The sequence below is a fragment of the Salvia hispanica genome, chromosome 3, assembly GCF_029641045.1.
Source record: "Salvia hispanica isolate PSC_SH4W2 chromosome 3, Shi_PSC_v1, whole genome shotgun sequence".
In the NCBI taxonomy this organism is placed as follows: Eukaryota; Viridiplantae; Streptophyta; class Magnoliopsida; order Lamiales; family Lamiaceae; genus Salvia; species Salvia hispanica.
In genome coordinates, this window is record NC_142694.1 from 22,248,659 (window position 1) to 22,262,276 (window position 13,618).

Here is a 13,618-nt window from a genome sequence, read left to right on the forward strand (position 1 = left end):
GTGTGCTGGGAGAGGCCAGTCTAATAATATCCTCAAAAGGTGTTTAGAAAAAGGTTTTATTATTCAGAAAACTGGCTAGTTGGAATTTATTCCATGAATAATAAATAATATTTCTGAACTAGACCACTCTTGGAAAAAGAAATTAATTAATAAAAGTCAGATAGCAGACTTGATATTAATTAATGGATATTTATATCTTTAACACGAGAAATTATTTAATTAAAAAGGAAGTCCCGGAATACTCGTAATTTCGATTTGGACGGGCAGTCAATATTATATCTATAGTGGATGATAATAATATTTAAGTTTGGGCTCGAATTAAATTAATTTTAATTTAATTAGTGAAAGCCTGAACTGTGGCCCAATCCAATCCTCCATAGATCCCTGATCTGGCCCAAAATAATTAATTTAATATAAAAGGGAGAAGAGGAGAAGACAGATAAATAATTCTACCGATATTTTTCGTTCTCTGCAATTTTGAGAGAGTGAAAAATCGTTAATTTAGGGTTCTTCAACCCAGAGATATTTGTCTTCAATTCTTCTCCGGCTTTTGAGGATTTGACAAGCTTTGCCCACACAAAGGTCAATTCCGAGTTAAAGGGAACGGATCAGAAGATCCGTGGTTGAGATAAATTGAAGAAATTGAAGAAGGTGATTGAATTCAACTCTTGAATTCCTACGGTATGTTTTATTTAATTGCATATATTCAGTACAATCTGTGATTATATGCTTATGAACATGTTTCCAGTTTACAATCAGATAAAAGCATATTTAGATGTAAATCTTTCAATCAAACTAAATAGATTTCCGCTGCAAAACCAACATGGACGACACGAGTTTTAATGAGAAATTGGTAAAGTAAAAGAGAAGGACAAAAGTAGGTAACGTAAGAGAGATACGAAAAAAAAAGTAAGTAAAGTACGGAAGAAAGGAGAAAAAATAGGTAAAGTATGAGAGAAAATATTTCCATTTTTGAAAATGAGACTAGTTTTTGTGGACATCGTAAAATGACAAAATGAGACTATTTTCGTAGATGGAGGGAGTAGTGTCTTCCTCCTTGAAGTTAGGTCAACATATCTTTAATTCCTCATTAACTACAAATACCATGTTGTAATATCACTATGAGATAAACATGGATGGATCACAGACTTGGATGGGGGGAGAGGGTCGACCAACACTCCCTCATCCCATTAGTACCACCGGAGTAGAGATTTGAAGCTGTCATTGACCCCCACAACAGCTCTTATTCAAACTCCATTGTTGTAGGCAGGAGCACTACTACGTTGGGGCCAGGGGGCCCATGGGCCCCAAGCCATTTTACTAATTAGAATTATATATATGTTCAACAATACATAAAATTATCTAGTATCCCCTCCGTCCAAAAAAACAGTTCCATTTGTGGACGACGCGAGTTTTAATGAGAAATTGGTAAAATAAGAGAGATATTAAGTAAAAATAAGTAAAGTATGTACGAAAGGAGAAAAAGTGGGTCGAGTATCAGAGAAAAACTTTCCATTTTTAAAAATGAGAATATTTTTTGTGGACATCATAAAATGGCAAAATGAGACTATATTTGTAGACCAGTGTTCTAAAAACCGATTCAGACCGACCGGTCAGACCGGTTCGGCCGCGAACCAGCGCCTTATCTGGTCCGATTTAGACGATAAAACCATTCCACTATCGGGCCGTTTTGAACCGCTCAAACCGCCCAGTTCAACCGGAAACCGGTGACCGGTTAAACCGGTTTAAAGCTTTTAACTTTATTTTAAACATTATAATTGGCAATTGTGCTTTATTTATAGAAGTTCCAAGCTACGAATCAACCTTTACTCATCGATGTGGGATACAACATTCCTATTCCTGCTGTACTAATTTATTAAGTACTACTACAAAATATTCGCTCCTTTAGTTAAGATGTATTTTTAAATTTTTATTCTTTTTAAATTAAAATCTGCCATCCGTTTAACCAACATGTTTTTACTCTTTACTTTTTTGATTTTTTATTGAATAAATAAGTTGAGGACTTGAGGTTTTGATAACAAATTTTATATAGTAAAAATATACAACTAGTACAGTGGTATAATATTTAGAAAAAGTTTTGTTCTAGCATCTTTTCGGTGGAGAAAGTTATATAGATTGTATGATTATTGATATTTTATGTTACGAATGCTCAAAACAATGCATTATACACCCTCCGTCCCGGCTAAGATGACACATTGCTTAGCCGGCACGGGGTTTTAGGAGATATTGGTTAAAGTGTTTAATTGGAAAGAGAGAAGATGAGTGTAACTATTAAAGTAAAGAGATAAAGAAAGATAAATATTTTAATAGGAGTGAGAAAAAGTGGTTGAGTGTATTAATTGGAGAGAGAAAGTTACCAAAAAAGGAAATGTGTCATCTTAGTTGGGACAAACTAAAAAGGAAAACGTGTCATCTTAAGCGGGACAGAGGGAGTAATTGTTAATTTTGTTTATTACTGATATTATTTTAATTATTTGCACAATATATTATTTAATTAACTATATAAGTGTGTTGCTACAGTATTCCGGTCTGACCAGTGGTTCGACCGGTCGGACCAGTTGAACCGTGAACCAGTAGCTACACCGGTTCGTCCACCGGTCCGGTTTTTAAAACATTGTTGTAGACGGAGGATTGCAGTTGGTCTTCCTCCTTGACTTTAGGTCAACTGAGGTCGAACTTCCTCAAGCACAAATTTTTGAATATACTCCCTCTGTCTGCGAATAGGAATCTTATTTTTTTCATTTTAGTCCGTCTGAGAATAGGAGTCTCAGTCCACTTTAACCATAAATAGGAATAAGTCTCACCTTCCACTAAATGAGACCCCCTATTTCACTAACTTTTTTCCATCTATTTTTTTTAATATTTCTTAAAACCCGTACCGCTAAGAAATGAGACTCTTAATAACGGAATGTGGGAATATATACACAATAACTCTTAAAAATATTTTATGCACTATAAATAAAATACTTTGTCAAGCCCAACTTTTTGAATATATATTATATGCACTACAAATAAAATACTTTGTCAAATTAATTTTCGAGATATGCTATATTTATCCAATGACTTTTAAATACTATAGTTTGCATTATTACTAAAACAATTTACTTTTTAGTAGTTCATAGTGCATACTACTCCATACATTTAAATTTATTTTTTAAATCTAATACTAGTATATTGAAAAATATTTTGTAAAAACTACTTACTAGTTGACTTTAAAGATTATAGTTTAAAGGGATGTTATTAATTTAATGACTTGTAAAACCTGTAGTTCCAATTTAAAATACTTTACATAATTTTACCAAAATTTTCTAATAGATCCGATTAATTAATTTAATTATGGAAAAAACTTAATTTTATTATTATGTTAATGTATTAGTAGTATGTAAACTTCTTTATAAGATTATCACAAATTGTTGATATTAAATTTTCTGACATGATAAAGCCTGATGTATGCTTTATATTTTAATTTCTACATAATTGAAAATGCTCTTTTGCTTTCAAGCTCTCTTCCATATGATGAAAGAAAATAATAGAGGGTGTTCCTACAATGACAACATCTAAATCTAGTGATGCTTTTGCAATTATTAACCGAGGCAAAGTCAAGATATTTATTCTTTTTGGGCTCCAATATAAAATTCATGGCTTCGCCTCTTATTGCGTGCAAAGAACTTCTAAGGAAGGAGCGCCTCTGTAGCCTAAACGAATAAAACAAAGAGCAGACTAAGTATTGGAGTTTCTTGCTGCTGTGAAGTGTGAATGGAGTGTTTCTTAGTGCGTAGATGTAGGCCTGCTTAACGGGTTCTCCGGTTCTCGGGTACCCGGAATCGGAACCGAAACCGATCGGGTAATTGGGGAACCGGGAACCGGAGAACCGGTTCCGGTTCCGGTACCGGTTCTAGTATTTTTCAAACTTTTCGGTTCCTGTTCTACCCGGAACCGACCGGTTCTTACCCGGAACCGGATAATATATTAATTTCAGATTTTTAATTTTAGTTTTAATAAAATTTAATATTTTTACTTAAATAAAATTAATCCTATTCCTAACTTCCTAGCCAACAACTATGGAGTACATATTTTTCATTTGATATCTCCTCATTTTTTGCATTCAATTGAGTTGGAAATAAATCAAAAGAACGTGCTTCAAATATAAATTTGTTTGATATGCTTTCAATTAATAACATATTGTATAGTTTATCTAATTTTTTTCGATTAACCTATATAGTGAATATTTTGATACACATCTGTATCGTTAAGAAATATATGACAAAATCAAATACTACTACTTTAAAATTATATTAATTTATAAGCCTTATATACACATAGACTATATATATATATATATATATATATATACTGGGTGAAAATAGGCTAGCATATAGAAAATTAAAAATAACAAAACTACTAGTTTTGTGAATATATCAATCACTGAAGTAATCAATTTCATGACTCATTTTTCCTTCTTAATGTTTTATTTATTGGAAGGTATTCTGTTGTGTGAATACAAATAATAATGTAATAAAGATATTAAAGAATTGAAATTTCATAATCTGTGGACTAGGTTTATTTTGTATACCACTTTTGAGACAAAGTTGGGCATAAATCACATGATTAGTGGTCAAGAACTATATTTTTACTCCATTTTAAAAGTTACTACTGTATTATTTTAGATTTTCAATATTTTAATTTGTATTTTTGTGTGTTTATTTAAATTTTTTGGCATTAAATTGTTATATTTCTAAATATTGAATTATTTAAATAAATCAAAATTAAAATTATAAATCGGTTCCGGTTCTGAACCGGAACCGATCGGTTCTTACCCGACCGGTTCTGAACCGGATCCGGCCGGGTCCGGTTCCGGTTCCGGTTCCAAGATTCATTAAAATTTGTAACCGGGTACCCGGTCAACCGGACCGGGTAGAACCGGAACCGGCCGAATAAGCAGGCCTACGTAGATGTTCTGTTTCTTACAAAGAAAATGAGACAAAATTTTTAGATTAAATTATTAACAAAAATAATAATGAGCTTATTAGTTAGCTCTAGTGTGTTAAAAACCGGACCGGATCGGTAACAAAAATAATAATTAGCTTATTAGTTAGCTCCAGTGTTTTAAAAACCAGAAAATTTATGACATCTTTACCACTCCACCACAATGCTTTGAGTAATATGACATGAACATTAACTAAATTTATATATTAAACATGATAAATTTTTATTTACACTAACTTATAATCCAAATTTAATAAATAATTATTAATTATAGTATCTATAACTATATTTAGCAATCACTAAATTTTAATATTATTTATATATAATCAATTATACATAAGGTTTAATATTTTTATATATTATTAATTTTATTTTGATATTTATTGAATCTTAATGTATATAGTATGCATTTACATTTTATATATATGTTATATTATTGCTTCAAATAAAACATATTTAAAAAAAAATGAACTTTATTTGTTTTTATCATAAAATATCAAAAAAAAATTAGTATATTTAAAATATATTTTATTATAAAAAATATTAGTACAAATTTAATATTTAATATATTTTACTACTATTTTTTGTGTAATATATTTTTATATAAGTATACATAATGTTAAATGTGTTTTAGTAATAAATTATTAATTACATTTATCATTCATTATTTAATATATATTAATTATATATGTTTATAATAATATTCTGGTTCGACCAATGGTTCGACCAGTGAATCGGTTGAACCAGTGAACCGGTTCGCCGGCCGGTCCGATTTTTAAAATATTGGTTATAGGGCTGGCAAATCGTGCGTGTTCGACACGATAACGACACGAACACGATAACAACAAACACGAACACGACCCGTTAAGAAAACCTCAAACACGAACACGAACACGGCCCGCTACCCTCAGACACGAACACGACACGAACCCATTAACGACACGAACCACTTCGGGTCAACACGACATGATAACAACACGTATTGAAAATTGAGATTGTAAGAGTCATTTAATAAGTAGTGAAAAATGAAAACAATAAGAATTAATAATATTAAAATATTATTTGTTAACGGATAACACGAACACGACACGAACACGCATTGTTAACGGATAACACGAACCCGACACGAACACGACACGAAATTTTCGTGTCCTTAATGGGTCGACCCGATAAGGACACGAACCCAATAAGCTCTGACCCAAACCCATTAATTTCGTGCCGGTTCGTGTCGTGTTATCATGTCGTGTCAAAAATTGTCAGCCCTAATTGGTTAGCTCATACCAATAGCTCATTTATCACAATTTAAAGGAACGGATTTAAAAAATAATTACTCCCTCCGTCCACGAAAATTTGTCCCAATTTTTCATTTTCGTCCGTCCCCCAAAATTTGTCCCATTTCACTTTTATCATTTTTGGTAGTGGACCCCATATTCCACTAACTCATTCCTACTTATATTTTATTATAAAACTAATATTATATTTTTCAACTCACTTTCCATTACATTTCTTAAAACCCGTGTCCGGTCAAACCGGGACGAATTTTCGTGGACGGAGGGAGTAATATTTTTAAAGGTATGATTAAATATTACTCCCTCCGTCCCGCTTTAGGAGTCCTGGTTGAGTCGGGCACATGTTTTAAGAAAAAAGTGTTTGAGAATGTAATAAATAAATATTGTAGTGGATGTTAGACCCACTTTTAACACTTTGTAGGTATTTTTTATTAATTTATCTCAACCGGGACTCCTAAAGCGGAACGGAGGGAGTAGTTACTTTTCGGTAGATTCTCTCTGAATTACTCCTACTAAGATTTTCTTTGCAAACATAACATATTTATTGGATATGGATCCCCTGCTGTGCTCAAAGCCACAGCAGGGTGTGCTGTTCCACACAGCCAAATATTTAATTAAAAAAGAAATTAATATTTAAATGTTATTATTTATGAATTTTATATTTGACTGTGTGAAACAGCACACCCTGTTGTGGCTTTGAGCACAACAGGGGATCAATACATCCTCTTTAGCAGAAAGACGGGTATTCCTTGCTCATTATCAGACAATCACTTATTCACAAACTTCGTGTGGGACTAATACTTTGCATTTCCCATCTCATGGAAAACCCTTTTCGCTCCGCTTAGCCTTATCCCCCTCTAAGGGGATTTTAGTGATAGGTTCTATAGGAACTGGACGATCCATATCCCATATTTATTTCTCCAATTCCACCTTGTATTGGTCGTATTAATTTTATTTAGGTGCAACTTTCTAGCTTCCCAGAATCCCAGGTATTAATTACATTTAATTTTCTGAATCTACCCAATAATTTTCTAGTGCGTTAATAAACTATGAATTGTATTACTTTACAACCTTATTTGTTTGATATTACAGGATCGAATACTACTTTCTTTGTTAATGTAAAATATAAGTCTACTGAATAAGTTAGAATGTAATGGAGTTGAAATCCTAAACAATACAATATGGAGTATTCAGTAGAGTTATGAGGTTGTTCATCATTCTTCAAGATAGTAAGCATTTTGTGGAGTGAATATCTTAAGACCCCAGCTAAGATTTCAAGCATCAAAATTTCAAATAAATGGCAGTATTTCTACACACCTCTCTCTTTCTCTGTCTTTCACTCTATTCTAATTACACATATAATCAACACACTATACAACAATTTTGATTTCTATCTACCTTGTGTCCAAGTGATTGTAAGCTCATTATGCGTAGCTGTGGGATTAGAGCTGCTAGAGCTGTTGTGATCAATAGAAATGTCTCTCTCCGTGAAGAAACCCGGCTGCTTCGCCTGCGGCAGCGCCACTTCATTCCCCAGCATGAACACCACAGACGACATGCTTGGCCTGTCGTCTGGGCTATTCTGCACGCACAGAAGCGCCACGTGGATGGCACGTTCCACTTGTCCCCAGTTGAACGCCTCATCCAGACAAGGATCGAGTAGCTTTCTCGAACTATCTTCCATGTAAAGCCTCCACGCCTGCGCACAGTTTCAGCTCATTCAGATTATCAAGCACTAAAAAGAAGAAAAAAAAAGTGAAGAGCACTGCTTACATGTCCGAGAAGATTGAGATTGTGGTCTTTAAGGAGGAATCCTCTGTTTCTGTTGCCGCTAACGATCTCCAGCACGAGAACACCGAAACTGAAAACATCGGATTTGACTGAAAACAACCCGTCTATAGCGTATTCTGGAGACATGTAGCCGCTGTGATAGAGTAATTCATGTAAGGATACATATGTTTAGTAAATTCAGATTGTTTGAGATTGATTTTCTTACTATGTTCCAACAACTCTGCGCGTCTGAGCTTCGGTTTGGTTTCCTCCGAAGCTCCTAGCTAATCCAAAGTCGGATATCTTGGGAATCATATCAGCATCAAGCAATATGTTGCTAGCTTTGAGGTCGCGGTGGATGATTCTCAGCCTCGAATCTTGATGAAGATAGAGTAGCCCTTTAGCGATTCCGTTGATGATATCGAAGCGCTTTTGCCAGCCAAGGAGCCTACTCTTTTCCTTGTCTGTCCAAACATATATATGATTAGAAGAGAGCCAAAGTGAGTTTAAATGTAGAGTTAGGAAAAAGTTTGTCACCAAATAATATTAAGTCGAGGCTATGATTAGGCATGTATTCGTAGATCAACATGTACTCCTCTCCTTGAGCACAAAATCCAAGAGTCCTCACTAGATTACGATGCTGGAGTTTGGCTATCAGCATCACTTCATTTCTCAGCTCGTTCACTCCTTGGCTCGACGTCTTTGACAAGCGTTTCACAGCAATTTCTTGCCCGTCTTCGAGCAAGCCCTGCACGCAATATGGAAAATGTGAAATGCCATACAAATAATGTGAAATTGCTAAGAATTGTAGTGTCTTTACCCTGTAGACAGGTCCAAATCCGCCCTCACCCAGCTTGTTCGTGTTTGAAAAATTATCAGTAGCTTTCAAAACTGTAGGCAAACTGAAGAATGGCAGCTCCCCTTCTTTCGCATGAGTTGCACTGAACAGCCCTACAACTGCACAACATCATCATCAAATTCAAGCACACAGAATCTACACAACTTAACCACATAATTATACATACCTTCATCATTCATACTCGGATCGTTCTTTCTCCTCCGGCCATAAACATAAACGAGGATTACGCACACAAAAACCATCACCACTACCGACGTAGTACTTGCTATGACTATAGTTCTTGTTCTCCCTCCATTTCCGCCACTCCTGCTCGTGCTCGCCACATCTTCAATCAACCAAAACAAAACATCACAATCAATCAATCTCATTTCAATATCATCATCGTCACAAGCTTCTTACTTACCACCAGGCTCAGCCGCAGCCATCCTGATATAAAGATCCTGGCCTGCCGAAGCCATCACCCTGATATCGATCAAGTCGCCATGATAGAACAAGCATCCGCTCCCGTCGCCACTGATATTGAGCTGCGTATACGCCACACACGAACAGTCCCTCGCGCAATCCAATTGGCACTCCGCAAGGCTCCTCCTCTCCACATTGTAAGTAGTGTTCCGAGCATCAGGCAGCTTGATGGCAGAGTATTTCAAAAACTTATCCGTACCACAGCTCAGCGCAATCCTCCTGACGCACCCATCCGACCAGTCCGTCCGCCCCCAGCTCTCCGGATCCCTCGCCACGAACCTGTCGAGGCATCCGCACGATGGGGACGTCCCCGCATTGCAGCTGCCGTGGGGACCGCACAGCCCGTAGCTGTCGCAGTTGTCAGCCGGCACGTTCGTGTAAGTAGTCCACGAATTTGTCCGATCGTTCCACGTGGAGCGAACTCCTTCCCCGTTGGGATTCAGCCTCGATATCGACAAAACAGAGTCCCCGACCCTGCCCTCCGTGTAACGCACCTCGTCTCGCGTCATCTGCAGCGAGACGGAGTAGGTCGGGTCGTTGCTCGTGTCGGGGGCCCCGCTCCACCGGAGCCCGTTCCACGGCCCGATCCTGTACTGGAAGGCCTCTCCCTTCTTCAGCACCATCTGCGGGTATCCGGTGGTGTCAACGTGCGACGAATACTCGCCTTTCGCGGGATCGCCGTCGCTTTTCCACGACGAAATGTAGGTTTCCACGTTGGTGACGTAGTTCCACCCTAGCCTAATTCCGGCGAGCAACGTGTCGCAGGGGTAATCGAAGCTCTGCCAGAGGAAGTTATCATTATCATCATCGCCTGCATCTTTGACGATCAGATTCCCGGAATCGAGCAATTGCGCGATTGGATTTGGGGATGGAGTCGTCAACGCCGAAGACCAGACGGTGCCGTTAGTTCTGTTAAGAATAGCAAGGACGCCAGGCGCCGTTACCGTTAACACGCCGTTTCTGTCTGTGAGCGGTGATTCTCTGTTTGCGACCCACACATAAGTAGGAACGGTTATGTTGCTGTACCAGATTCCGACGTAGCGATTGGTGGAATTGGTGAGGTTGAAGAAACCGAGCTCGAACACTCCGTTTGCTGAAACGAGTGTTTCTCCATCTCTGATTCTTGCAGAGGTGGTTATGGTGTCGCTTGCAGTGGAAAACAGGGAGCGGATTAGCAGGAGATAGACGAGTAAAAACGGTGATGAATGCTTTCGGGATTCATCCATGGCTGCGGATCAAGATTTGATTTGTATTGAAATGGGAGATTTTGCATCCTATTATCATATTGAAAATCGATAGTTAAAGCAGTCAAAATTGTCTGTTCGTTTGAAATTATTGGTAGAATTGGTATTGTCAAAGTTTTGGTGGGTCCAAATGTGAAGGAAGTGCAGTGCTGTCGACGTATATCGTATCTTATCAATACTATCATTATCACCTAATTATATATGTTTATTTTTTTGTCAAGAAAAACTTAGTCACTGTTACTCCCTCCCGTCAGTGATTATATGAAACAATCCAACTATGGTCATTCAAAATAGAAAAATGACTTATTTATTGTGGATGCAGGGAGTTGGGAGAAATACATTCATGGACGAATCCTTGATTCTATTCCGATGACTTGACCGACTATATTCAATACTCTCTCCGTCCGCCATTAGGAGTCTCATTCATGGACAGCACAGGTTTTAAGAAATGTTAAGAAAAATAAGTGGAAAAAAATTAGTGGAATAGGGGTCCTCTTGTATATATTAGTTTTAAATGAAATATGGGTGGAATGAGTTAGTGGAAAGTGGGACCCTATTACCATTTATGGTAAAAGTGAACCGGGACTCTTATTCGCGGACGGACTAAAATGAAAAAACGGGACTTCTATTCGCGGACAGAAGGGGTATAATATATGACACTTGAGGGAGAAAATATTATACTTATATTAATCTGAGAGAGAATTTTTTTCATAAAATAAATGTAACATCTTTTGTGTGAAAAACTAAAAAAGAAAGTGTAGTATATATTATAGTAGGACGAAAAGTATATTATAAGTGAAGACTCATGTTTCACTAACTTTTTTTCATCAATTTTTACTAATATTTCTGTAAATCCGTGTCGCCAAAAAATAAAACTCATGTTGGCGGAATGAGAAGTATTATAAAGATAGTGGATATAAATTGGAAGAAAGAATACATATATATGGGGAGTCTACTGACTTGGAATCAATATTCTTTCAAACAAATTATCAACCATGCCAGCGGGCTCCTTGGATGGTCCATCCATCGCAAGAATAATTCATTTTTGTATTCACATTGATAATTAGCTTACAAATTATGACCGTCTTCAAAACTAATCCACCTTCTTCTTTAAAATTGGTATAAACAGATTGAGTAATATGGAGTAATAATATTGATCAGGCTTCAATTGTAATTTTGATAATTAAATCCGTTTATCTAGCTAATAGCAACTTTAATACAGATAAACTGCATCAGGTAAAAATTAACGCAGGCCAAATGATGGTTGTTAGAAGATGGGGTCTAATAATGGTAAAATGATATTCATTCTTGATAAAATAATATTTAAGGTTTATAACTATTCTAAGGATCAAAAGTATCTAATAGCATGATTTAACAAACATAGTTCCATGAAAGAGTTTACTAAAAGAGCCAATAAACAAGAAAAACAGTAATTGATCTTGGTAATAAAGAATAATGACTAGATGTGATTAGATATTGATTTTTGGAACGCAGACTTTAATAATTTGGACTTTGCACCTAAAAATTGGTTGGTAAATGAGTTGAGATGTAGACCATGGAATATAGTTAAATTTATTGATAAACGACCACTTGTAGTTAAATCAATGTAGGTATATTAAACCAATATAATCAATTTTACATAAATTGGTACGAGGGAGAATGATATTCCTTTCGGTCTTCATTAAATAATTTATATTTTGATTAGTGTGGATTTTAAAAAATTGTTTAATTTTATTAGTAAAAGTAGATAGAAAAAATTGGTGGAATGTTAGTCCTACTTTTATATACTTTCTTTGTTCACTGAATATAGTCTCATTTGTAGATATATAGTAAGATTTGGTAAAGTAAAAGAAAATGAGAAAAAGTAGGTATATAGTAAGAGAGATAGAGAAAAAAAAAAAGAGATATGGAAAAAAAAGTAGGTAAAATATGTGAGAGAGGAGAAAAAGTGGATATAGTATGAGAGAGAGACTATCCATGTATAGAAATGAGAGTATTTTTTCTGGACATCCAAAAATGGCAAAATGAGAATATTTTTCTAGATGGAGGGAGTATTAGTTTTTAATAAAATGTGAGTGAGACTGAGTTAATTAGTGGAATATAAAGTCCACTACCAATAAAGGTAAAAGTGAAATATGACATTTATTGGAGACCATCCAAATAAGAAAATATGAGACAATTACTTAGGACCTGAGGGTGTATATATATTCATTACTTACATGTATCAGAATATTGGAACCTTGATTCCATATGCTACTATTTCTTTGTGAAGTTGTATATACTTGCATCACACTCTTTTCTTGTGACATTGGGAAAGTGCTCCCTTTTGTACGACCAATATTGATTATCTAGGCCATATCATTTAGATGGTGTTATCTAAGCAGACGAGGCGAAGATTAAGGCTATGAAGGATTGGAAGTCCCGACTAAAGTAAAGCAATTACAAGGTTTCTTGATACTGAGCTGGCAGCCTCAGCAGTGACCCTATTCACCATGGTGGCACGTCCAGTGCCTACAATTCTTGCAGATATTCGGGCCGAGAACTCCAACCTTGATGACATGCGGCTCCTCCACTCGGTCGTATCTGCTGGCACGACGCTATCATACAACACGATTGTCTACTTTACAACAAGAGACGCATCTATATTAGTCTGTCCTCTTCGATGCATTACAAGTTGTTGAAAGAGTTTCATGGTGCTCCTCAGGGGTCATCAAGGCGTTGTTCGAACTTTTCATAAGCTCTCGACGGCCTTCTATTGGCCAAATATGTGGCGAGATGTTTGTATGTTTGTCACGCACCCACCAAGTCACCAAATATTCAACTCAGAAGCCTGGAAGTCTCATCCACTTCCAACCGCATTTCGAGTCCGTCATAATTATAAACTCATTTATGGGTTTTCGTGACGGTTCTTTACATGAACGTATTAGTCAAACCGCCTAGGGTCCTATAAATAATTCTTGTTCACTCATTGTGAAACAAGAAAGAAT

General features: G+C 36.1%; 1 protein-coding gene across 1 annotated transcript; it reads right to left on the bottom strand.

The window, feature by feature from the left end:
• Window positions 1–7,563: 7,563 nt before the first annotated feature.
• On the bottom strand, window positions 7,564–10,697 carry LOC125213350 (G-type lectin S-receptor-like serine/threonine-protein kinase At4g27290). Its single transcript, XM_048113847.2, has 7 exons — window positions 9,329–10,697; window positions 9,092–9,250; window positions 8,887–9,023; window positions 8,604–8,814; window positions 8,293–8,530; window positions 8,070–8,220; window positions 7,564–7,995 (listed from the first exon to the last, which is right to left on the bottom strand). The coding sequence occupies exons 1-7, from the start codon at window positions 10,611–10,613 to the stop codon at window positions 7,687–7,689; spliced, it is 2,490 nt and encodes an 829-aa protein (XP_047969804.1). The 5' UTR covers window positions 10,614–10,697; the 3' UTR covers window positions 7,564–7,686.
• Between the last annotated feature and the right edge of the window lie 2,921 nt (window positions 10,698–13,618).

Coding starts and splice junctions, on each gene's coding strand:
- LOC125213350 (XM_048113847.2), bottom strand. CDS start 10,613: ATGGATGAATCCCGAAAGCATTCATCACCGTTTTTACTCGTCTATCTC. Junction 9,251..9,328: donor GGCTGCGGCTGAGCCTGGTG/GTAAGTAAGAAG, acceptor GGTTGATTGAAG/ATGTGGCGAGCACGAGCAGG. Junction 8,815..8,886: donor GATTTGGACCTGTCTACAGG/GTAAAGACACTA, acceptor TATTGCGTGCAG/GGCTTGCTCGAAGACGGGCA.